We start from the raw sequence: 27,271 nt of genomic DNA, 5'->3' as shown, positions 1-27,271 counted from the left end.
TACAAGTTTAGGATTATAATGCGACCTCCACTTTTAACTTCCCCAGTTTTTTATAAAAAATCATGGCATTATATTCAGGTAAATATGGTTACAGCACTGACTAATACTGAATTATTTCGAAAATTACTGCAGCACTAATAACAATAACTCTAAAAATCTAACAAGCTTAGTAGTGCATGGCATGAGCTAATTAATAACAATACTATACAGAAACTATTATTAATAAATTAGCATCATATTAATGTGTAGTTATGCTCAGCAAATACAGCTGCAACTACGTAGGCTGGTCCATTATTATATAAGTACTTATGTAAAAATAAATATGAAGCCACCATAATTCTAATTACTCTCGTTCCTATCCCTGTTGGAAAAAAAAAAAATTTATAAGTAATTTCTTGATAACATACAATATCATTACACTGACAAACAAGCACAAATTAATGATTAAGTAAATTTTGACAATGACTGCTGACTGGTACTAATATGGTACTGGAAAAACTCAATGAAATAGAAATAGCAAAGCAGCATGACCATGTGGAAACTACATACTGAAATAATAAAACGTTATTATTTTGCAAATATTGTAGCCAAGACAAGTCTTTTGTACCATTTTATTTTCAGTAATTATTATAAAGACAACACGTTAATACCAAATGTAACTACGTATCATGCAGCAAGTAACCAATAAGAAGAAAACCATTATCGCCATTAAAAATTTGAACCCCCCCCCCCCCCCCCCCCCCCCAAACACAACCACACACTCTCACCCCACTACCCCCAATTCCACCCACCTCCACCCCCCAACATCATAAATTACTAGTGGTGCACCGATGCGGATACCGATGAATCGTAATCGGCGATTATGGGTACTTTCTGATTAATCGTAATCGGTGATTATCTTAACGATTACTTTGCTGATTATCTACGTCCCGGCGCAATTAAGTAGGTTTTTACCGTGTAATATTTTGTTACACATTTTAGGACGAAACCCGGTAATATTTGTATAATATATTACAAAATTCACCTAACTCTGTCATATCATGATTACAGATATTTCGTTAAGATTAATAAATCTCATTGCTTTGAACAATAAAAAGTACATTTTTCCTACACGTTTATTTACGTTTCGTCTTTTGTTCTGGCTTTTGTTTAGTGGCCTTGTACATTACATATAGCCAGAGACGTAAAATAGATGGCACGCAATCAAAATACAAGCAGCTGCAGTCGATTCTATGACAATCAATCTTTTCGAGTCGTAGTAGCGGTTCAAAATTGTGGTCCCGATACCTTCTAAGAGTTTATCACTGCGTTTTACAAACTCGTTATGGGTGTCTTTGGTAAAATTATCCGTTGTTGTGTTATTTGTATGTGACGTGAAAAGTGAAAAAGTATTTATAATTTTATATATTCAGTCAACATAAATAAAATCACATGTGCTAGAATTGGTTTGGAGTCATTTTTATATAATTATAGTGAGATGGCGAGTAGGGAGAAAAAAAGTGAAGTGTGGAAACATTTTTCTATTAACTCAAGTGAACAAAATAAAGCAACATGTTTACATTTTTAAACGGTAATTTCTCGATGCAACCTTATGTGATAGTCTATAATAATGCTAGTTTTCTGCAACAAAAACTTACCCATTGTAAATTACAATTATTAGACTGTAGTTCAAGTTGTTTACAATAACAAATATAAATAGAAGTTAATTTAATTTACACTTTGCAATGACTTAATAGTGTATTTTAGATATTTTTATACTGTTATTATAACTGTATTCTCAATTTTACGTAATCTTAATATTAAATTCACATGGGAATAAAAATTGTTGTGTGCATTATTACACTTAAAAAAATTTGTTCACTATAATCCGTAACTGAATCGGTATCTGCCGATTATTGCTCTCATAATCGGTAATCAAATCGGTAATCGCCTAATCGGTAAAGTCATATCGGTGCACCACTATAAATTACCATTCTGTGCATGAATTTTATGAATACACAACACATTAATGGCCAAACTTAAGCATTAAATAATGAGTTAATGACACTACAGCATGGTATAAAATAAAAGTGTAGTACTCACTTCTGAAGTTGTCGCTCTTCTTCGGCTTGAATGCCGGGCGTCATTGGTCGTGATGGTTTCTGCGCTCGCAAGGCTTCCCATATGTCCACCTGCGATATTACCAACATGCAATCGGCTGTTTGAGTTATCACCAACAACTTACAGTGTAGCAACCAAACACCAAATAGAAATTATGAATAGACCAGGAAATTTCTCGAGTAGCAAATCTTAAAATTCTTGAGTAAAAAAAATAAATTTCTTTAGTGGAAAAAAACATGTATGCGAAACAAAGGGCCATGAGAAATTATATGATGAATGTAATTAATTAAAAAACTAGAACTATTCCACCTAATTTGATTGCAAGCATTTGTGAGTTCCGGCACCATCCTACTTTCTACTCATTTTCCACAAATCAGAAGTCAGTGTATTATATTTTTAAAATGTGCTGGTTGTCAACAACTGTTTTCGCAAAATCAATTCTAAAGTGCAACCGAATTGGAAGTAATACGGTGTTTACAAACCTCGTCTTTTTCGCTGCCTGCTTCGATGAGAGACTGCTGAATCGCGAACTGCAGAAGGTCGTCTTCTTCCTCGATGCTGAACTGCCGTCTGACTTCCGCACCTTCGGCACAGTTGCAGCGGTTAGGAAACCGAGAGGTACTTAATGAATCATAGCAAAACCTCTTGAGTTAAACTAGTGATGGCCCGATATCCAAAAACCCGATACCGATATTTCCAAATTTACCGATCCGATAACAGATACCCGATATTCCGATAATAGGCCTATCTCATTTCTAACACTGATTCTATATAAAATTGTGGTTCTGGAGTATTGTTAGAGACAATAATGAAAAATGTTAAATATTAATAAAACATACATATGTGAATGTATATTATTTTTATTAATAGTAAAATATAGTAAATTCACATTAAATGAAAGCTAATAATGAATTTATTATAATGGCCTATAAATAAGCTCTCTAAATTCAAGGTCTTAAAAATTTAAATTGTTTTTCAAGGACAGATAAAGCAATATTCTGGTGTAGGTATTACCTACAGTATGCAAAAAACATATTGTAACTACAAGGAAACAAATTTCAGATTTTTGTGGAGAAATGTTGAAAAATATTGTAGCTGTCCGGTATTAGTCTGTAGTGTATTTGCTTATAATGTATGAATTACAAGCCACTGCATGTACTGAGTCCAGTGTCTCAACTGTAATCTACGAAAAATACAGTCCGAAAAACGGGAAGCCTACAACTCACGTAGTTTATGGTTCCCTGCAAGAATTTTCGAAGATTTCCAAAGTTTATTAACGCCACTTCAGCCGCTAAATCAGAAGTTCAAGCATGTTGTGACTGACCTAACCTAACACTTCGATTTTTTTAAATTTCAATTTTTGAGAGAAATCCGAAGTTGCACGAACGTGGTAGGGAACCTAAACTACGTGAGTTGTAGGCTACCGCCGAAAAACATCAAACTTTACCAACTTTTGTACCCTTTGTAAAATTTCATCACGGTAAACGACACGCTAGAAAGGAAGGTCTTCAAGTAGCAAATTTTGTGACCATTGTTCAAGTGTATCACTCCATTTATTGGTGCGAAAACACGTTAAAAATACGTGAAAAGTAATTTCAATACAACTTTGAAACGTACTGCAGAGTTTATAAAACCACACATCTATATTTATGTTGTTTTCAATGCACTCAATATAGCCAACATACCACCTTTGCTGCAACTTGCCCTACGTAAACACGTTTCATATTTTAGCTTTTGTAAATACTTACGTAATGTTTTTGTATAGAACAGCAGTTGGCGACCATGAAACGACACGGAAAGAAAATGTCTGTTTCTGTTATATCAAGCAGCAACTTTAATTCTTCTTCATGTTTACTTACGGCTACACCACTTATTAAATTAAATATCGTAATTATTTTTGTTTATGTTTTCAATTTATGTACACATAGTGAACTTCGAAAATTCATCAAGCGAAAACATTTTGCGAATATCTGAAACGAATAAATATGCACTAATGACTGGGATTTGTGTACACATGGAAGAATTGTACCGTCGGGATGCATTGCAGTATCAGAATGAAGAAATAGGCTTAAAATCTTGAAATTGTTTCTGTGGAAAATATGCTTGGAATTACTAGGTTATATGGTGACGTGAAGAAAGATAAATTACGCCCGCGGAAAATAAGCTTGGAATCACGGTTAAGGTAATGTGAGAAGTATTATTGGCGAGAGCAAACATCGGTTATCAAAATATCGCAAGTATTTACCGATGTCCGATATTGAAAAATGTGCCGATATTACCGATCTCCGATATCGGATATAGAATATCGGGCCATCACTAAGTTAAACCCTTCTGTAGCAGAATGAACATACAACATGTCAAAGTTTTATTCATATAATACTACAATTAACATTATCATTTACCCTACCTGTAAAATTTTCTTTCTTACCACTGAAAGTTAATCCATGACCAAAATTTTACCTGATGATGTCCTTATGTTTAGTCTCCCTAAAGAAGCGGTAACTTCACCCAACAAAACTTACAACTGACAGAAATTTGTGTGTTTAAAACATTTAATTAGTAAAAAAGAGACACAAATATGTACACACAAATGTAACAAACTAACGAATAGATACAAAAAAAATAAGTTCTGAGCAGAGAGTCACTCATTTTTTAAGTCAAATATTTCTATAAGTTAATATCATTCTGCACAAAAATTTGTTTCAAAAATATATTTAAAAAAAGAATTATTTAAAAGAGAAACAAAAGAACATTATCACTTTAAGAGAAATTTCATAGTAAAACTATACATATAGACCACTGATGCCAAACCAATAATGAAGGAAATAGTAAATGCAAAGGCATGCATAATATTTAAAAGCACATATAGATATAATTTTTATTTGTATGCCATTTTTTTTTTTTTTTTTTCATCTTGTGATCACTTCGCTGCATCGTACAAAATTCACTCTCATAATTTCTTCACGACTTGGCTGAAGAAGTTAAGAAGCCTACCTATAACCGCACCTGCTACAAAATAAGGGGCAGCTACTCATGAAAAAATCAACGCCACGGTTACGGACTTTGCGACGATGCGTTACCGAGGTTGGTGTAAGCGGCAGGCGGGGCGAAGCAGGAGTCTTCCAGCACGCAGGACACTCTCTCGTCCTCGTGTATCCTCGTCACGCCCGGGATCTCCTCATCCAACCCGAATATGTTCCCGAACGTGATCCTCGCGTTCAACACGTGAAACAAAGGTATCTCTGGAAAACAAAAAAAAAAATATCCAACATGCTTTTATCACAAGCCTGATAGCCTGTTTCTGTTTTAGAAAACTATTGTGTTTGCTTCGTCTTTTCGATTTGTCGTGTTTTTGTCTCGTTTCAACTGTTGTGCTGAATTTTTTGGGTTCGGTATTTTTGTAATGTCATCATTTGTGGGTTTTTTTTTCGTCCTGTTAGTCCATTTTTCTTTGTTTTTCTTTGTTTGTTGACCATATTCCTGTTTTTGGAATATTATGTGGTGTTTATATCCTGTTGACAACAGCAATCTTTTTGCTTAATTTGTGTTTTTGTCTTTTGTGTTTTTTTGTAGTTTTCTTCTACAGACATACATGTGCTTAGCAATGGTGTGTGTCCAAAAGCTTACATCAAATCACAAGCAAGCTTTCATCAATCTAACTAACTAGGCACAAGATTTCACTGTGAATAGCGATCAAACCGAAATAACTCCAAAAAGTATATCAATACCAAAGTCAAACATACATCAAAATGTGAGTGAATGTCATACAAAACCAAAATGCAATTGAAATTGAAAATAATTGTTTCTTTTAAAATATTTAATTAAATGAATATGTAACTTGTTTAGCATGACTTTGCATCAAAATCTAGGTATATGGAAATTTAATTTTCTTTTCTTTCATTTTGCTTCTCTTATCAACAAGGTTCATTTTGCAAACACACAAATGCATCCTGATTTATTTTTAATGTCCTTAGTGTTGTAGATATGATTATATATTATTTTGTAGTTAAAATTAATTATGTATTGGTCAAAACTATACAATTTGCTTAAACTATGCATGAGTCATATTTGTTAAATACTATGTCTTTAAGAAAAAAAATCTAATTATATTACGAACAGACCACACAGTTTTTAAAAATCAAATTAAATTTACGTAAAAATCAAACAAAATTTGTGTCTAATAGTAACATAATTAGTCAATATCCATAAATGCAACCAGTTAACTAAAGGTGTTAAAAAATTCTTTTTTTTTCTAAACATCTCGGCTAAAGCTAGGTCATTGGAGACAGTATTCTTGCATTTTATTAAATAAGTGTAATACATTTATGCCAAGAACAAAAGAGTCAGGTGCTCTCTTCTTTCATTTTCCATTTTCATAATGACCCCGTCCTAACGAATAGACATTAGTATAAAACATTTAAGACAACTGATGTCAAGAATCCCATGCTTTTTTTCCATTAAAATAGTTTTGTTTATTACTTGATTTTTTATTTTTAGCTTATTAAAAAAATTTGTTATACAGAGTTGTAGTTAATTCTGTTGCTGTTGAACAAATTACTTAAATTGAAAGATTTTTTTTTTTTTTTTTAATTTTTAGTTCATACAACACTAAAAGTGGGTTTTCTGTTTTTTTAAAATATAACTTTTTTTATTTTACTTTTTAGTTCATATCGAATCTAGCCAAGAAATCATTGTATTGTCATCGGGATCACATGTACTTGCAAAGTACCAAATCGATACGACAATATTACAGTAGGTTAAAAATTGACTTACAAGATTTGAATACACGGTTAGTTACAAGTGAAGCTAATAAAAGCGTGTTAAAAAAAGGATAAACTTTCCCTCAAAACCGGGAAATTTCTGGGGAAATTTTTCCGAAATTTCAGGATGAAAATGGGAGGAGGAAAAAAAATGTGAGTCGTCCGAGGAAGACCGCCGTGTCATCACCGAAGACGGCAGACCGACGCCCGGACGCTCGCCAACCACGCACCGATCTTGACCGGGAAGCCGGCGGGCAGCTGCATCTGTATGAAGTCCTTCAGCTTGGCGAAGTGGGAGCTGGAGATGGCCATGAGATCCACGATGGGCATTATCTGCTCCTGGAGGCTCAGCGGGTAGTTCTCGCACAGCCACAGAGTCGCCTGGAACCACCGGCGCGGGCGCGGCAAACAAACACAAGGTCCAGCAAATTCCGCTGTCCTTCAACTTGACTAACACTCAACTTCACACAGTTTTATACTGAATTTTCACGAAAATTACATGAGAATTGTTCATTGTTCATTTGAAATATAAACACACATGACTTATACTCTAAGTCATTCACTTTATTTATATAAATATCGACAAATACAATCAATTGTTTTTGGAGCTTTCAATTTTTGTTCTAAGTGAAGAATAGTTTTTTTTTTAACTTGCATAATCATTTTATATAGGTAAACTATGTAACGTTGCAAGACGAATGGAATGAGTGAGAAAAATTTTGAAAGTGTTTGGATTCGTCTGTGCAGCATTCTATTTTGAAAAATAAAACAAAACCTACAACTGGCGCTTAAGATCTTTTTATTTTTGTATATAACGAACCGTTACAACTAAATAATTTTTTTAGTCGGGCACTTGAATATTCATTTAAGTCGGATGTTCCGTAATATACGACTGGCTAACCAATTCTTTTTTTTTTTTTTTTTACCAAAATCACAAATATGAATGCTCTAAGTTTTTACGGTACCCATAACGAACGGCACCGAACATTTGCACAATCTCGAGAAAATACTTTGTGAATAACAAAGGATCCAGAAGACTTGTTAGTCCGATGGCTCACCTTAAACTTCTGGATTTTCGTGTTGATTTCCTTCGGCCGCCCTATGTCCCGGCCTTTGAGGTCCGCAGTCTCGTCGAAGTATTCCTCGGGTGAGATGTTGCACGGGTTGCCCAGGTGGAAGTATTCCTCCTGCAAATCAACTGACTTTTAAAATTAAATAAAAAAATTAAAAAATCTGGTAATGACAACATGAATTAAATTTATACTACTAGATCTCAGCACCGTACGAATTAACAACTTGATATTACATTCAAGTCCAGCCTTTCTGATTTTGAATTACTTTAGCAGTTCTTTATCAATTAATTATAAATTAAGATACACATTTCAACTCCAAAAGAATAGTCATGGTGCTAATCAGCAAGCTTGTTATGACAAAAATAAATATCAGTTTAAAAAAAATTATTTTTATTTTTGACTAAGTTGCTGGTTGACAACCATACATGTTTTGACATGGTTTCATGAAAGAGTGAGGCAGCTGACATCTCTGAAGTATAAATGTTCAGAATTTCTAGGCGTCTTCTTTTTCATCACTTTTTTTTTTTTTAATTTGTTTTTGCTATCACAGCCAGTTATTAGTTTTCAGTCTGCCTGAAGACATAGGCCTGTTCCAATTGGCTCCAAATGGAACCAGCTTTCTCTTTCTCAACGAAGCCCCAGAATAAGTGGAATGGCAGGCGATGGTAGTAAGAGATTTAATAAATTATTTTTATGGGATCCAAGGTCCAAATCAAGGTCACGGCGTATGATTACCGGCAGGGTCAAATCAGGAATCTACGCGAGGGGGAAACACGACAGATGCTTCCAAGGCCGGCGGGTTTTCTCAGGGCACTCTCGTTTCTCCCACCCTATTCTCGGGCCCACCGAGAGAAACCAAGGGTCCAGGGGCAAATAATTTCGTGGGCCCAGCCCCTATTGTGTAATATAAAACTTTTCAAACCCAACAGTTGGAATCTGGTCACGGTGGCCATTAACTGTAAAAATGTCATCCGCACGTGTTGCATTACACGTACAGTTTTCAATGATAAATAGTAATTTTTGTCCCGTCAGGATACATCCGAGCACACACCCCCTGGTCAGGGGCGTAGCCGGGGAAGGGGGGGGGGGGCCATGGGTTAGGAGTTCAAACCCCCCCTCACCACCAAAATCTTTATTTAAATTCCTTATTCATCACTAAAAACAAATTTTATTTTAAAATTTAATAAAATTTTTACCATTACAATATTTAAATTTAAGTACCGAAAACTGCTAAAATAGCGCTATTTTACACCTTAAAATCCAAATTTTCCCCGGGGGAGGACCCCCGGACCACCCCGCTTTAATACGGGTGGGGGGGGGGGGGGGGGGTTGGGGTTTTTTTTTTTTGGCATGCTTCTAAACACCCCCCCCAAAAACAAATCCTGGCTACACCTCTGGCCACTGGTGCCCCTCCCTTGACACGGCCCTGGACACATCGCCGCCCATCGACGCTCCACCCCTCTCCCGTCGTGCCTAATAAATAGTAATTAATGTCCCGTCAGGATACATCCGAGCACGCTCCGCCCCCCGGCGCCCGAGATCGCTCACGTCCTGGCCGTCGGGCAGCGCCTGCTTCTCCTCCACCTCGGCGATGCCCAGGAAGGACTGCAGCGGCGTCCTGGGCGCGCGGGCGCGGCTCTTGTCCGTGTCGGTGAGGTGCTCCGTGCGCGTCTTGGTCACCAGCTCCACGTTGCTCGCCCCGAACACCTTGCACTCGTGGCCGTTCACCTGCTCGCTCTTGTCCGAGCGCCAGCCCCACATGCCGCACTTGTTCCTGCCGCCAACACCACGACCAGCGGTCAAACATTCAAACAACAACTAAACATTGTACAGTGATTAAACAAACTTATATTAAACATAACATAACATAACATTTTTGCTCGATTGAGCATTCACAAAACAAAACACAGTCACTTTTTTTCCCCCCCCGAGGAACAAACTTTATTCGAGCAAAAAATATGCTAAACAAATAAAAATATTTTCATGAGCGAATCTTAAAGCTTCCTATATTTTGAAGCATAGCAACAAACGCGAAAGCTTCACATCAGAACGCAAAGCTTTGCAACACAACTGAAGCTTCAAATTTCCTGGCGTAGTCAAATCAAATATTAAAAACAGTTTCGATTGATTTGATTGGGTACAGCTTCGCACAGGCCTAGTAATGTATATATATTTTTTTTCATTTTCATTAAAACTACATATATTGAAGTTTGCTGATGCAGACAGGCAGCTGACGGGGAACGGACGCACCTCTCGAAGCTGATCTTGTCCGTGTCGACGTACGTGGAGACGATGGGCGTGGTGAGGCGCGACGAGACGACCTCGTCGCTGGGCTGCAGCACCTGCAGGTCCTCGGGCGAGACGACGCGCATCGTCTCCACGTACACCTGCTGCGTCTCGTGGTCCACCTCCATCATGACGGCGGACTCGCCTGCGCCCACGCGTCGCCGCGTCACACACGAGACGAGACAGCCGCACCAGAGACAAGAGGCACTTCGCCGCCGCCGACGCTTCCTCCGGCAGTGAATTTATTTATTTATTTATTTATTTATTTATAATTGTAACATGCCAACTAACAGGACAAAGCCTTTAATGGAAGGCACACAATTAGACACAAATACTCTCACAATAATAAACATAAAATGAAAAACACAAAACAATACAATATAAAAACAAAACACACATAACAAAGACAATAAAACAAAATTCAAATGTTACAATCTAGACAACACAGAACTAAAACACACATGATCATTAAGAACTAAGGAAAAAAATTAAAGTCTTTATCAAATTTATTAAAGTTGGTTATTAGCCTAAAGATAAGATCATTGTTTCTGTTAACTGTACATAAAGTGGAAGTTAAACGACTATTAAAAGGAGGTACTCTTAAACTGGTGTTGTCAAGTATATATTTACAGTTCAATTTGTTAGTATAACAGTTTTTAATGAAAATAGAGTCAAGTAATTCTCTTCGACTTGGTCAAAACATTTTTGTTCAAGCTTCAGCGGCCCAATCCCACCATGAAAACTATTAATTATAAAGAGTAAACACATACATGGTGAACCAAACACACAATATTTTTCCAGGCCTTTTATAAAAAATTTTCTTAAAATATTTTTATACAACAGGGTAATTTTTACGTCAACCAAGTAAACTCAATACAAAACACATCTGCCATTAGCTGAAACATGCAGATTTTGATGTTAGAAAGCTAAAACATTTTCAGAGATGATTTCCACATCATTTAAGCATAAAGTCTCCCATGATTAATAATTAATGTTAAGACTATGAACTGAAGTACGGTATATAAAAAAAAATACAAATTAGCAAAAGGCTACTGAAAACTAAAGTTTTCTCTACTCCCAACACCATTACTGTTTTATTTTTAGACTTTTTCTCGACTTTTGTGACCATTCTGGCAGTTTCCCCTAGTTACACGTGACACGATTGTAAGGTGAATTGCGATAACTCCGAAAAGCATGGTCAATACACCACACCACACAACACCAAAATTCAAGTTATACACAACAAAGCTCCGAATTGCAATTAAAATTATGAAATTAATCAGAATTTTCAAACAAAACTTAAATCTAATGACAAATATCTAATCACACGTGATCTTGGAAATTACTGTCAGAACATACCACAAAACATTGATTTTCATCTTCAACCAGTTGTTAAATAAAAAGACATAAAAACAGCACTCTTGAGTCACTGAGTGAAGATCATGAAAGCACAATTTTCTCGATACCCCAACAAAAATCTTACAGGTAAGCCAACTGCTCCATCGACAACTAAAGGAAATAAGGTAGGTGTAAACGAAATTTCTCATTGGTTAGCAACAGCCAATGAGTGACATAAATTTCCACGGCAAAGATTCAGTCAATGTTTGATCAGTTTGAAATTTCCACAAAGTGCAGAAATATAACTTTGATTATGATATGTTTAAGATGCGTAAAAAATAACGTGTTTGCGTCAAACTGTAAAACTCTACAATACTACTTCAAATTTACACATAAAACGTAACGGTTGGCAGGTATGCATACTTCATTTCGCCACCTTCAAAAAAAAGGGTGCAATAAAAACACTTAATTACTTAAATTTTATGTCCAGTACTTCATTGCAACTTACTTCCAACTAAAATCACCACTGCCTCAACTACTTTAAAGTGTTGATATACAGGTAAGGGCTATGGAAATATTTGAAATATTCTAGCACTAAGAATACTAAATCAAGCATACAAATTTTAACTTCCGAGCCTATTTCGATGGGGACTAATTTTTCTACCAGAAATGTGGAACGCTGAGACCATATGAGGGGCTCCAGACAATAGAAAGTTAAGTCAAAAATTTTGCATATTTGTTTTTTCCATACCAAAAAATAACTTGAAAGTTTCAACACTGCAAAATTCTTGACTCACACCACTATGTTCCTCATAATCTGAGGTGTAATTTTTGTATAAATTTTTTTATTGTTTTAAAAGTGACCTATAGCCAAAAGCCAAAATATTTATACACAAATGAAAAAACTGCAATTAAAAATTCAGAAAACATTTTAGGTCCTTATAATAATCAAAAATTATTAAAATAAATGACAATTTTAAAAAGGTTTACTTCAAAATTAAGACTGTAAAATAATCAACTCTTAAAAAACTTGCGCTACGACACGTTTAAAAATGAACTAACATACCTACGGAATATTATTATCTGAATTTTTTGTTGAGTTTTGTGACTTTGGAGAGATTTAGTAAGTAAACTAATATGAGTAGAATCTGGTGTTGAGCTTCACAAAGTTAATTTCAAAAATCTTTACAATCCACAAGGAGCTATATCAGAGCTTCACGGCAGATGGCACATATCGGCATAAGTGTAAAACATAAGATGAACACTTTCGTTAAAACTAGTGATTACGATTAAAAGAAACACCTCATGAAAAACTCATTTCAACAACTAGAAACTGAAACTATCACTACAGGATATAAATAAAACAAAAGGAAATCACTGAAGAAATCTACACACACACAATTATTTTCCAGGCGATGTGAATGCTTTTGCAGAAGAGAATTTTCGTTACCAAAGAAGTATAACAAAAGAAAACCCTGTCAAGACCAATTGTTTCAAAACTGATGACTTCAATCCTTTCCACTTTAGGATAAACTCACATTTTAAAGTGAATATTAAATATAAGATATTTTTAAACTTTTATGTTGTACGGATGATTTTCTCTTGTAAAAGGAAATTAACATCTCAAAAGGGTTTTACTGCAAGACATGGCAAATAAAAGATTAAAGCTAGCACACAGGAATGAGTGATCAACTTAACGGAAGTAATACCCACGCTGCCATCAAAATGTTCTTGCCAAAAAAAAACTGCTTCATACACCAAGATGAAATTTTGGTTCTTTGCTAACTCCAAATATTTGTGAAGAAATATTTTAAAAATGGGACTACAGATGTAAAGTTGAATGCATTAACCCAGCTGCTGACGTGCAGAAAATTAACTTCTAGCTAGTTATCATAACACAATGAGTAATGGCAAAATTTTAAGTTGCGAAAATTTGTCCAAGTTTTTGCAAGAAGCAGATAACTTGTACAACACACATGGCACAAAAAAAATTAACAACAAACAGTACTTTGCAATGCTTATGCAGTGAAACATCAGTAAACAACACAATAAGAAATGACGTCAAAATGAAAAAACCTCCACTTAGGTTGAAGCTGAGCTCTAAAAACTGATCACGGCTTAGACGATGCTGGATTTTGACACAGAACATTTTAATGACAGCCAATGGAAAAATAAATTTACAAAGCCGGCTGGGTCGAGGTCTTGTTTTCTCTGCAGGCGTCCACAATTCCAACGAGTGCTGCATTTTGGTCTACAGTGATCTACAAGAACATAAAAAATTGCAAAAAAAAATGTTTTACGAGAAGCGACACAGTGTTTGAAAGATAGAACGAAGGTCCAATACGGGAAATCTTTCTTATTTCACCTGTTTCCGTCGCCCGAAGTTTGAAAATATAGCTTCTCTGACAGCGAATCACTGTGGGTGGTGAGAAGGCTGTTGGAATTAAAAACTACACATTAACGGTTCACATTTTCCAAAATAAATAAATAAATAAATAAATAAAATAAAAATAATTTCAGCACACCCATCTGCGTTCATCTGAATCCAAAATAACTATGAATTCAGAACAACCATCTAAGTAAGACAACAAATTTAGAGAACTAACTGTCACAACAATTTGCTACTTTGAGGCCAGAGAGTTTGGCAGAGACCTTTGCATTTAAGTTACCAATTCTTCAATGACTAACTTTAAAAGAAAAATCTGTTTAGTATGTCACAGACAGACTTGTTTGAAAATCAATGTAAAAGTTCATCCACTAATTGTTTTTATTCTTACTTCTCGAGAATTCCTGCCATCTGTCAATGCCTTTACAATAATTTTTTCGACTTCATTTAGTATTAAATCTTGGCTGCTAAAGGCTAAGAAAATTAAAACAGAACGAAGTCCTCTTCCCTGAACAAAGGATTTCAACAAAAGCCTGTCTTGGGTTCTGACCTAAAGAATATAAAATTTTGTAAAACTATGAATAAAATGAATGCTTCCCAAATGAAATGTCTGTTTCACAAATTATTTTGGAACTGCAAAGCTATATACGTATTAAAAAAAAAGACAAATTGATGTAACGACTATGATCTCATCACTGGGCCATTAGCTTCTCTTCTGAGCACAAGAGTGAAAAACTTCCCACCAGTTATCAAAACAATACACAGTGCGAGTTACAGGCACTGTACGTACTACAGTTAATATTTTTTTGTTTAGTAAATTTTTCATATAAACTAATTTAATTTAAATATTTATTTTATTTCATAATCTATTTTTTCTGACATACATTACAAAATCATAAAATAAAAATATCATAAACACAGGCTTTTTTTTTTTTCCAGTAAAAGCTACGATCATGCCACTAAGAAATAAAATTACCCTGTAATTATAGTGTTTACAGTATGAAAATAGTTAAATTAAAAAAAAAAACTACCACAGTAAAAATTTACATCATCTACACACTAGACTTGTACATAAACAACAAGAATTTCTATCTTGCAATTAAATGTGGACACATTCTCATACGGCCACTTATAAACTAGGGGAATCATTCCTGCAATATACAATGCAAGATATACAAGAAAGTGTTCTTCGATTTGGAAGAAGGAACAATTAATGCCTCACTGAAAAAAAGTAATACTCAAACCGCACAATGCACAACATCTCAAGACAGCACAAAAACACACAATTCGGCAACCGTCGAGGGTCGAGGTACTCACTCTGTCCTTTGAAGATGTAGCTGCGGTTGCCTCGTTGCCAGCTGGTCTGGTCGAAGCCCAGCAGGGTCGTGTCGATCCGCACGTTCGATCCCTGCTTGTACACCTTGTACGTGTCGCTGGGGCACATGCGCGACACCAGCGGAACTGTGAAAACACCCCCGCGGCCTGCGTCACCGGACGGCACGGCAAGTACAAGCGTGCCACGTGAGTGTCCTACTGTGGCCGGAAGGGTGATTTTAACATCACGCCAGCACCTTAGCATTAAAAAGACATGCTAGACGAGACGATACTGCAGTGGAGTTCCACTGCCTTCTGCTGTCTGGAGTTTAAGAAATGGACAACAGAACACACGAGTCCTAGACCCCGGGAAAGAAATCTTCCAAAAGTTAAAATCACCCAGGACCTTCCCCCAATAGTCAGGAGCTCTGACCACCAAGCCAAAAGGTCAAACCTATTATTATGAAGCAATAAAAATTAATTCATTACTTACATAATTCAACAGGGTCATTTTATATCCCTGCATACATAACTCATTACTGTAGCCTTCACTGCCAATGCATCATACGCATATGACGAGGCTTTGTAATTTACGTTGTAATTACATTATCTTTTTCCATGGCAAAAAACATCAGCTTATTTGAACCAACTACAAGAATAAGAAAAACAGCAAGTAACTAACCATCCGGTAAGATTTCTCTGCTACATATAGCTTTAATTAAATGCCATAAAAATGAAAATAGCATTCAGTGTGATCAAGTGATAACGTAAAATACTTTACTTACCCCAACTTGTGAACTCCCACTTCATTTCAACATAAAAATCTGGTGCCTGAAAAATACAAAGGTTCAGTTATTAGATCTCTATTGTAAAAGAAGGTCCATGAATCATAACATAAAGTACTTCAAGAACAAATCATACAATTACTTACACGATAAAATATTGCTTTTAAAACACAATTAATTTTATATTTGAGAACATAATTAAATTTTCTATTTTACACTTACTTAAACTAACACAACCTCACGTGTTTTACGTCTTTTCAAAATTACTAAATACTTTCAGCATTTAAAATATTATACTTTTAACTACTCACCCTGATCAAAAAATTTTAGATTTAAAAAAATTTGCTATGTAATTTTATGTAAATAAGGGTAAGAATTTACACAACACCAAGTAGTTGCGTGAAATAAAATGTCATAATGCTCGCAGCAATCTAAATCGTCAAACACTGCAGTAGAATATCGCTACAATAAGAAGAATGTGTTTTCAATGAACACCAATATTAAGTACAAAACAATCACATAAAACACGCAATTACATTAATGCTATATTGTTTGTCCTAAAAAAATCTGACCACATCTATAGGGTGACCTATGTACATATATATACAACACCTCAAAACTAGACTATATATTTTTTTAACCTCGGTTTTAATAGCCCTAGAGACCGGAAAAATTCACGAATTCATTTTGCGATGGGCTAAAATACAAATAGTTATACCTCAGTGCTGCCTCTGCTATTGGCTCGCAACTCACCTGGATGACTCTGGGCCAATTAGAAACACCAAACCAAAGCTTTATCGAATCACAGGCTGCTACATTGGGACGTCTCACAAGACAGCAGCCAATGAGTGGGTGACATTTGACCGGGTGTACGTAGAACTATGGAGTTCATCCTAGAGAGCATTGAACCCGCAAATTTTTCTGGTCCCCAGTGATCGGTGTGAAACAGGTGCATTGAGGACGGGGCTGTCACCTCCTTGAGCCTCTGCAGCAGCTCCGGGATGCCGCCGATGCGACTGGTGTACCGCTGGTAGTCCCGCCTCTCCAGCACCAGCTGCAGCAGCTCGGGGTCCCCCGTCGCCACCGCCTCCTGCACAACTGCCGCCAGACAGCACTTGCCAGAACCACCGTCCCCCTCTATCTATATCTCTCTATCTATCTCTCCATCTATCTATCTACATCTCTCTATCTATCCATCTATATTTCTATCTATATCTCTCTCCATCTATCTCTATCTATCTATATCAATCTCTGTCTATATCAATCTCTCTCTATCTATATCTATCTCTCTCTATCTATATCTCTCTCTCTCTCTATATATCTCTCTCTCTCTATCTACATCTATCTCTCTCTATCTATTTACATCTATCTCTATCTCTATCTATATCAATCTCTCTCTATCTATATTGATCTCTATCCATCTCCCTCTATCTATCTATACCTATCTATCTCTATCTATATCAATCTTTCTCTAGATCTATATCTCTCTCTATCTATATCTCTATCTGTATAATTCCCTCTCTCTATCTATATCTATCTAGCTCTCTTCCCCCCCTTTTCTCTCTCTTCTATGCTATAAGCTGCCGTTGTTCCGGTGTGCTCTGATGCCAAATGTACTCCATAGAGCACAAAAGTTTCAAAAAAAAAAACCTTGTAATATAGTTTAATTTTTTTTTTAAATGTTATCTGAAAAATTTTGTTTCTTAAAGTACACATACTTTTATGGAAACGGCTAATCAATAACAGTGATCGACTGCTACAAATAGTTTCTCCCATGAAGTAATAATCAGTGTTTTAGCATTTAATTTTTTTCTTTTCATTTCCTTCCGGAATGACTAAAAAACGTAATAATACTTGACACGTACTGTCAATAGACACTGTTTTATTGTCTTAGAAAATTCAAGTAATATTAAAATTAAAAATTTTTTTATTTATAATAAATAACTATGGCATACAAAATAAGACTTCACGTTGACAAGCAGTCAGGGGCGTAGGAACCGGGGGGACAGGGGGGACGTGTCCCCCTGATCTTTTTGGGTGGAGGGGACTGTTCCCCCCAACTTTCTAGACCGTGATATTTTTATTTTATAATATTATTCTGCCCAACTTTATTTGTAATTTCTTCACTCTCAAATTTAACTTAAGGAAACAATAATAATTTCAACATCGATGTATCCAATGGTTAGATACAAAAACTGCTTAAAAAGCGCTATTTGGCACTTTTAAAATCAAAATTTTCCGGTGGAGGACCCCCGGACCCCCCGCCTTAGTAAGAGGGGAATCGGTTTACATGACATCAAAATCATTATTTGTCCCACCTCCCCCCAACTTTATGAACACAGCTACGCCAATGCAAGCCGTGTGGTGTCAACGCAGCAAGAGCGCTCGACATTCGGGTGCCCTGGACTGCGACTATAGTGCGGGCGACGCTGACCTGTCCAGCCGTCCGTGTTCTCCGTGTTGACGTTGGTGGCGTGCTGCAGGAGCACGCGGGCCGACTCCAGGTGGCCGAGCGTCACGGCCAGCATGAGCGGCGTGCGTCCGCGCACGTCCTTCTTCTCCTTGTCCGCCTGCGGGCAACCACGGAGACTGCTGCAGGGGGCGAGAGCTCCCGGGAAGCTGCAAGCTGCCGTGAGGGCTTACAGGCCCGGAATGTTTTTTGAATTAATTTGGAGGGCCGGGACGTAGGAACCGGGGGGGACAGGGGGGACGGGTCCCCCTGAACTTTTTGGGTGGAGGGGACTGGGTGGAGGGGACTGCACCCCCCCCCCCCCCAACTTTCTAGACAATGATATTTTTATTTTATAACATTATCCTGCCCAACTTTATTTGTAATTTCTTCACTCATCAAATTTTATCTTAAGGAAACAATAATAATTTTAACATCGATGTATCCAATGGTTAGATACAAAAAAACTGCTTAAAAAGCGCTATTTCGGTGGAGGACCCCCGGACCCCCGTCTGAGTGTGAGGGGAATGGGTTTACATGACATCAAAATCATTATTTGTCCCCCCCCCCCCCCACCCAACTTTATGAACACAGCTACGCCAATGTTGGAGGGTAATATTTACGTTTACTTGAATACTTCAATATATTAGTGTTCCGTATTTGAGACGGTGAATATGTAAAAATTCCAACGCCGATATGCGACTTCTTTAACGACATGTTTTGCGACTGCACCAGGGTGTCCACGAGGAAAAAAAAATATTTCGTACCAACTTAGGCAAGAAAAAAAGTACCAAATTTGAAATAAATAAAAAAAAGTGCTAAATTATAATTTGTTATGGTTTAAACAATTTAGGAAGTTATTATGATACTGCAATGCTCGAACTTAAATATCACACCACACACACACATACATTCCATTGTTTTTAAAAATAATTACGCTTAATAATAAAACATATTGGAGTTACTGTAATATTATTATATTAAAGAAAAAAGTACTAGATCTGAGCGTAAATGTACTGGACCACTAAAAAACTTACAAAAGTACTAGATCTAGTACGAAAGTACTAACTGTGGACACCCTGGACTGCACTACTTTTTTTTCGCACCACGGCCCCTCCCAAAGTCTTCCTTGAGCCGCCCCTGGGGTCGTCGGCCGGGCTCCACACATCCCAGGCACCAGGACGCCATCGCTGGCGACTAACTTCCGCCGAGATGCCAAGATATTGCTACACCGTGGATTTGAAAACCCTAGCAATCTTGTGGTACAGAAATGACAAGAGTCCCAAAAACCGGGACGTTATTCGAACCCCGGTGCGCGTCATGTATTTCATCTACGCAGCACAACATGAGCTCATAGATAAATGAAGTACTTCGTATGGATTGGTTGACAGAATCCATCTATCCCTCCCCCCCCCCATGACAGAGTAGCTTACCGCAAAAGCAACTCCAGTGTGCCCCAAACACGTGGCGACGTCGCATGCTTACGACTAGACGACAGTGCAAGCAGAAAACAGACGAGCGGGGCGGGCACGAAACTGCTCTGGAGCTGTGCTGTTGTTTGTCAGTTGCGCGAGGTGTGAGGAATAATCTTTAAATAAGTGAAAATAATGTGAGACCGGCTCCTAGATTTTGTGCCTGGCTTCTAAAATTTTGAGATTTGGTAGAGGCTTGGTCATTGGAGACGATATGAGAATTAATCACTCGATGGGTTGGGGGGGGGGGGGGGAACATGATGTAATCCGATAAAACTCACCGGCACAGGGCAACTTAAATTCCAGGTTTGCCCTATTTCAAGGTGTTCACACAAAACTGTATTAAAATTTCCCTGACAGTTCCCATTACTAACATTACAAATTTCCCTGATTAATGTTTTAAAATTATCTGCCTACTTATCTTAAAATTTTATAAAAAAAAAAAATTAAGAAAATACATTCTTCAACATCTCCCACCATTTTCTTTATTTCAAACCGAACCTTGATACATCATTTTATAGAATGTTTGTGACTATGCACTAAAACACCACCTGGGAAAAAAAAATCCTTTCAAAGTTTGGTTTATGGCAGACTAGAGCATTAATTTTCCCTTCAAATTACTATCACTGAGGAATTTCCATGAATTTCCCAGGATTTCAAGTAAATTCCCTGACTCTCCAGAATATGGACACCCTGAAAAGAAAACTTTATTTATTAAACGGGGCTTAAGGTATTGTCAAAGAGGTCATTACTGGCACCGATAATTTGTCAAATTTACTGAAGGTAAAACAAAAAATACAAAATAAATATTTACAGCAGTTAAATGAATTAAGACAAAAGAAGCAAGTGTAACAAAGACAATTTGGCCATCAATTTAAAAAAAATAATGAATATCTCCTGTTCTTTTCCAAGAACCGATGAATATACATGGTCTCCGTCTCTTCCCTAGTTTATATGTATGGCTTCTCTTAAACGAGCTTTCTCCGCTGCCACCTGACGGCACACGTAAGGTTTCCCGAAACCTTCCGCCCGGCTGTTCAGCCCCACAAAACATAATTACCAACACTTTTTTTATTCTTCTCAGCCGAATGACTCAACATCCATCCAATAGCATGTTTGAACTTAACAGGTTTAACAGATAATAGGTGCAATAAAAAAAAATCAAAGATTCATACACACATACACTAATAGACACTACCAATCAAACTTATCATTTTTTAATAGCACCTATTATTTTTTATGTTTAGTATGAGTTATTGGTTGTATCCGAATACATAGGGATGCATCCACAGCACACACATCTCTACATCCCTTAGCAAATACAGCCTGAATGTAAAGGATGCATTTCTAAGGGATGGATGGTATCCAAATTTTTTCACTGGCTAACACCACCTGTTGAACGTTGGTCACATTAAGGTTTACGTAGCCATTTTGAGTTGTGATATCTAAAAAAATTCAGCTAAAAGTAAATAACAATGACCAATTTAAAAAAAATTTAATTTAGCATGGATGTTATAAATGTTAGCGATCCAAATAAAACTATTGTTATGAATCTCAAAAAAAAAAAAAAAAACTTATAATGGGCATCAAATACCCCAGTTTAAATTTGTCTTCCAAATATTTTTATTGAGGTCTTAAATGGTCTCTAATGGAGTTATCACTTATGCTTATAACGTTTTAAACAAATCTTATGCAGAAAATCTGAAGTAATATTAAATACAAACAAAACACAACACGATTCCGAAGCTAATGGACGTAGGGACGCATCAGTGTATGCGAGTGTCGCATCCCTGGAACTCTCAAGTGAAGCGGGCGCATTTTGGAATGCGTCGGCATCCCTTACGAGAATTCGGAAGCGGTCGCACTTACCAAGATGAACTTTTAGTGGATCCCTTAGCTAAGTGATCCAGCAGGCTAGTATCTGGACAGAGTTTTTTTTTTTTAGGTTAACTTTATTTGTGTTGCAATGTGACGAGAGAGCTCACTCACTGCCTCTATATCCGCGTCAAACCATCGTACATACAATATTTATTAATGTATAATTTGTGTTAAATTTGCTTGCTTTTTTGCCTGTTTTTTTTTATAATGCCAAACTGTTTTGCACTTTAAGTCTGTGTGGCTGGTGCTGAACTCAATAAATATTATTTTTTCTTATTTCCTGATCTACATTACTGACCAGGTAATCAGAGGAGAAAAGGCTTAAACGCTGACCGGAAATATTGGGGGCATGTTTGGCCATGGCCTGTTGTAAACGAACCTTCCCAGCACATGCTTGGAGCGATGGTAACTGTTCCGTATCACGTATCCACGTTCATCCCTTGATCCTGAGCATTATCCTGAGTATATTGATCTTGTGGTACATAACGCTTGCTGTTTTAATTTGGTATGTTGACAGATGCTGGCCAAACAAAAACTCAAATATCACAATAGGATATATATGTGGATAGTCTGTTTGTTTAGGTTAGCTACATTGAAAATAATGTAAAATGTCATGAAAAGTTGGTTTTGGTTAGATCAACTACATAATTACCACAACTCTTGCTAACCTAACCAACCATTCATCCTTTTTTTGGTAAATATGTAGAGTCGCGGTATATGCGAAAAAAAATGCTAAAAATCCGAAAATACTTTTATTCTATGCTCTTTCACTTCCTCTTTTCAAATCAACCAGCGGAGATAAGAAATTCCAAATACTTTAGGAGATATCTGGTTTACAAGTATCTATTATGTTTCTTATTGGACAATTTTGTCACGTGACAGTTCCGTGATTGGCCAGTATTCAAATGAACCAATACGTGATTATTTATTTATTTATTAATGTTCCGTCGGAGGTATCGCGACGTAGGTAAACGACTACATCATTTCCTTCTAATGGCAAAGGAAATGTACCAGCCTCCAACTTAGGTGGGTTTTTAACATTTCTAATTTTAAAGTCTTATTTTTTATTTGGATATTGTTGTGCAAGTAATAAGTAACAAAAAAATTTTTCGTTAGTTGTTAATGTTCATAATTTGTCCGGGTTTGTTAGGTCAGGCCAGTTACATTATAAATACTTTAAAACTAAAGAAACATTGAAATTAAATCATATTATTTTTAATGTACGCTTAGTTTGAAAGTATTCATAATGTAACTGACCTGACCTAATTGACCATTTTAGTTCCTACTGTTCCTCCTTTGTCCCGGTTTGTTTGGTCAGGTCAGTTACATTATAAATATTTTAAAACTAAACAGCCATTAAAATTAATTCACATTATTTTTTATGTCCGCTTAGTTTGAAAGTATTAATAACGAACCTGACCTGACCTAATCGACCATTTTATTTATTACGCATTCACGAACACACGGCAAAATAACAAAAATGGCGACGTTCAAATGGTTGTTCAGGTGTTATATTGCAAAATTAAAAAATTCGATATCTCCTAAAGTATTTGGAATTTCTTATCTCCGCCGGTTTTAATGAAAAGAGGAAGTGAAAGAGCATATAATAAAAGTATTTTCGGATTTTTAGCATTTTTTTCACATATACCGCTACTCTACATATTTACCCTTTTTTTTACTGTATTTTAAATGTAGCTATTCTATCTACCCAACTATTCACCCTATTTCATAGTATTTCTAATGAAGCTAATTCAACCATAGCCAGGATTTGTGTACGGGGGGTGTTAAGAAGAATGCCCCCCCCCCCCCCCCCCCCCCCCCCCCGTATTAAAGCGGTGGGTCCGGGGGTCCTCCCCCGGAAAAATTTTGATTTTAAGGTGTAAAATAGTGCTATTTTAGCAGTTTTCGGTACTAAAATTTAAATATTGTAATGGTAAAAATTTTATTAATTTTAATATTAAATTTGTTAGAGTGATGAATAAGAAATAAATTAAAGATTTGGTGCTACGGGGGGGGGGGGGGGTGTTGAACCCCTAACCCCCCCTCCCCCCGGCTTCACCCCTGAATTTAACCTAACATATCACTTGTAAAATGGTAAACTACTCCAAGTATCACAATGTCCCCTTGGAGAATGATAGGAAAACATGTTGGAATAAAAATCATTGCTCCAAATTTTTTTCTTACAGAAACGTTATTACGGTTTAGAATTATTATGTAATTATATTAGGACATTTTATATTTGTGTGGTTTGTATTACATTTTGGCAAAGGGTCTTCATCATTGTGCCCTCTGAATTTCAGTTTAGTGTATATCCGATTTCCTAGTTTAATATATATCGGAAAATTTAAGTTTGTTTTGCGCTCGTTGAGGTAGGACATAGAAACAAATTGAAAGGTTGGCTAGTTTAGGTAAGGTACATTAAAAATACCTTGAAATTGTTTAAGAAATATATTTTCCTGTATTTATTTTTATATATATATATTCTAATTGGATTCCAGAAAACTCATTATTACCTGAGAATGATGTTGAAGTCTGCAGAAACTTTGTCATTTAGCAAGTTATGAAATAAGAAAAAAATAAATGCAGCTGTTTTATGATTTTCAAATAAATATTATTCAGTTTATAAATAATTGCTTTTACAAAAAATTTTTGCTGGACTTCATTGCTGTTCATGGCAGCAAGTATTTCAGAATTCAGCATGGATTTGGAAACGTCCTTATCGGGAAAAATCAAGGTGCATCTGCAGTGCTCAAAATCAATATTTTCAATATGTTTCTTTTTTGAACTGAAGAACCGGTCCTTCTGGGTATTAACAGTTACATTAATAGTACGTAAAAAAATTTTTTTAAAAAATTCTAGTGCTTGTATTATGAATGTAGCTGACCTAACCTCTTGTTTTAAAGAGTGATATGAAATACTAATGACTTAGTGACATTAAAGAACAAAATAAATTTAAATAAATGTGGCCCGAATCCACCTATATGAATCTAGGCTTAATGTATATATATATTTTTGAAAAGTTTAATATTGCACCACCATAAATGTATCAACGACATACCTCATTTTTGCACAATTCCTTGTCCAGTTCTTTGTACTGATTGTTCCACACTAACCAGTGTAATGGATATTCTGTTTTTATAAAATCAACAGACGGCATTTTGACACATATATAATTTCACAGTTTAAAAAATATTAAACGGCATAAGAAGTCACAAGTAAACACACTGTGCACATTCAACTTTAACTGTTCCCATTTAAAACGTTCTAACGTCACAGACCATTATAAATAATTGATAAATTTAATTACATGTCTGACAGCAGACGACAATATTCTGAAACAGATTTCAAACAAACATGGCGGACTCATAGAGTAAACAATTTAAAAAAACTCTATAAATGTTGTGGCTCAATCCTATATTATTAAAAATAATTATTTAATTAAAAATACTTAAGACAGTATTTTAGACACAAAGTTTAATTTATTATACCCCTCAGAAATTATATTTGTGTAAAAGCTGACGCCGATCATCGGTGTTCCCTCTGGACGCACAAGCCGTAATGTCACATCAAAACTTCAACAGTTCGTGTGCGACGAACACACCTGTGCGTGCAGTGTTGTTTGTCAAACGGCCCGCGCCGCCGACGTATCGATAAACGCACGCGTGACTATCGACCTCAAAAATGTATCACTCCACCTGGTATGGCTGTATGCTTCCGTCTTCATGTAATTTCCAATATTCTTAAATGGCGTGTAATAATGATTTGATAACAGTTTAATAATGTAATGTTGATTCACCATGCTACTACGTCTAATTATTGGCCTGATTTCATTTCCGTGTGAAAAATACCCCGGGCTGAGCACGCCTCCTGGTAGAGTCAGTAGTCGACCTTCACCCGGTGCCGAGGCTGGCCGCGTCTGTGTACCATGGAACCTTCATCCTCCTGCCATCACTGATTAGCAGTAATTGTGGAGGACTTTTCAAACCTGTTTCATCTATTCCGTGGCCGGCCTCTCTCGACTATGATAGACACCACCTGTTACTTAAATATTTATACTTACCTTCTCCAAGAAATGTTTTAGGTTCACTTAATTTCATTAGTTAAAACGGGCCTCGGGTGTTCCTCTACGGTGCCGATCGTGCAGTGTCGGCATGAGTTAAAATTTCCTTAGTAATTTGTAGGTATGTAATTAAGATTAGCAGCCCATCAAGCATCTTTCTTCGTGTTTTCGGCCTTTAATTCTCGGTGAACTTTCCTAGTTTGTTTGTACTACGACTATCATGTGACTCCATGAACTTAATGTCAAGCACCATCTGCCATGTCTGTGTTCCCTATGTTGATTCTCAGTGAACTTTCCATATTTGCTTGTGCCGTGCCTGTCATGTAGTCCCATGGACTTGGCTTGCCCCGCCCATTAAGATGATTCACCGAATCCAAGTGAACCAGGCTAGGACGTAGATAGCACCATGTAAAGGTGTGTTACCAATAAACACGTCACATAATCTGGGCTGTATTCCAAACTCGGGCATCCTGAACAGCTTAATCAGTTCAGGGAGCCCTACTGCCGATCCGCCACTATCACCAGCCACATGGCGAATGCCACCCCCTAAGAATTCCTGTGCTCCATGCTTAACTACACAGGGAGGCAGCTGGACCCACATAAAAGTTTGGACAATAATATTGGGCAGGCTCAGTTATACAAAAAATACACTATTACACTTAAAGATATGTCAGCACCGAGACTCACGTTACATGGACATGGCAGATTATGCTACAAGCTCGGAACTGGACGCACTGGTGTATGGCACCCGAGAGGACAGAGCCCTACTGATGAGTCTGAAATAAGAAAGGCGGTCCTACCAACTGTGGCTACAGTGGGGAATTGCGACTTAAGGTTCCTGGAGCCAGTTAGAGCATAAAGACCCTTGACCTGGGCATGCCCTATTTTTTTTTTAGTGAAGAAGTACGGGGCTTACATGGCAATTCACTGGGTAGTATAAAAACCTGGGTCCCAATACCTCGTCATGCTAGCGGAACATGTCCACCGGCAACACCGCTGGCATCAGACGTTAAAGTGTTCATGTGTTTATTTGTTTATTTGTTATGTTTATTTTGCGAAGGAAGACAGTCAGCATAAGTAACTATGGTATTTTATGTGCTTTTAAACAGCATTACAGACTAGCAGAGAGAGGTTTTAAATTTGATTGTTGTGTGCGACGTAATTTCCCGTCTTGTGCACCTACTTCAGTCCAGGTCGGGCCACCGTAGGGAACAGACTGCATCGCAGGAATCCAGCATTTCTATTGTATTCATTGATCGTTATTTTCAGTAGTTAATTATCCGTTGTGAAAACCATTTGTTTCCGAGCTCCACGAGTGCCCCGACATTTTTGAGCAGGTGACCACGAGCCTTGTGCCACATGGCACTCAG

General features: G+C 36.7%; 1 protein-coding gene across 1 annotated transcript in view; it reads right to left on the bottom strand.

Moving 5' to 3' along the window:
- Nucleotides 1-25,189, bottom strand: part of LOC134540444 (ankyrin repeat domain-containing protein 13D) — a 28,391-nt gene extending 3,202 nt beyond the window's left edge. The window contains exons 1-12 of the mRNA XM_063383195.1: nt 24,900-25,189; nt 18,477-18,612; nt 17,016-17,140; nt 16,043-16,088; nt 15,261-15,404; nt 10,184-10,364; nt 9,482-9,707; nt 7,919-8,047; nt 7,091-7,241; nt 5,181-5,342; nt 2,583-2,683; nt 2,083-2,171 (exon numbers count right to left, since the gene is read on the bottom strand). Coding sequence (XP_063239265.1) covers nt 2,083-2,171; nt 2,583-2,683; nt 5,181-5,342; nt 7,091-7,241; nt 7,919-8,047; nt 9,482-9,707; nt 10,184-10,364; nt 15,261-15,404; nt 16,043-16,088; nt 17,016-17,140; nt 18,477-18,612; nt 24,900-24,998 — 1,589 coding nt within the window. The 5' untranslated portion in view covers nt 24,999-25,189. The remainder of the gene's footprint in view (nt 1-2,082; nt 2,172-2,582; nt 2,684-5,180; nt 5,343-7,090; nt 7,242-7,918; nt 8,048-9,481; nt 9,708-10,183; nt 10,365-15,260; nt 15,405-16,042; nt 16,089-17,015; nt 17,141-18,476; nt 18,613-24,899) is intronic.
- Nucleotides 25,190-27,271: the final 2,082 nt, after the last annotated feature.

The sequence above is a fragment of the Bacillus rossius genome, chromosome 16, assembly GCF_032445375.1.
Source record: "Bacillus rossius redtenbacheri isolate Brsri chromosome 16, Brsri_v3, whole genome shotgun sequence".
NCBI lineage: Eukaryota > Metazoa > Arthropoda > Insecta > Phasmatodea > Bacillidae > Bacillus > Bacillus rossius.
This window is presented reverse-complemented; position numbering and strand designations above follow the sequence as displayed.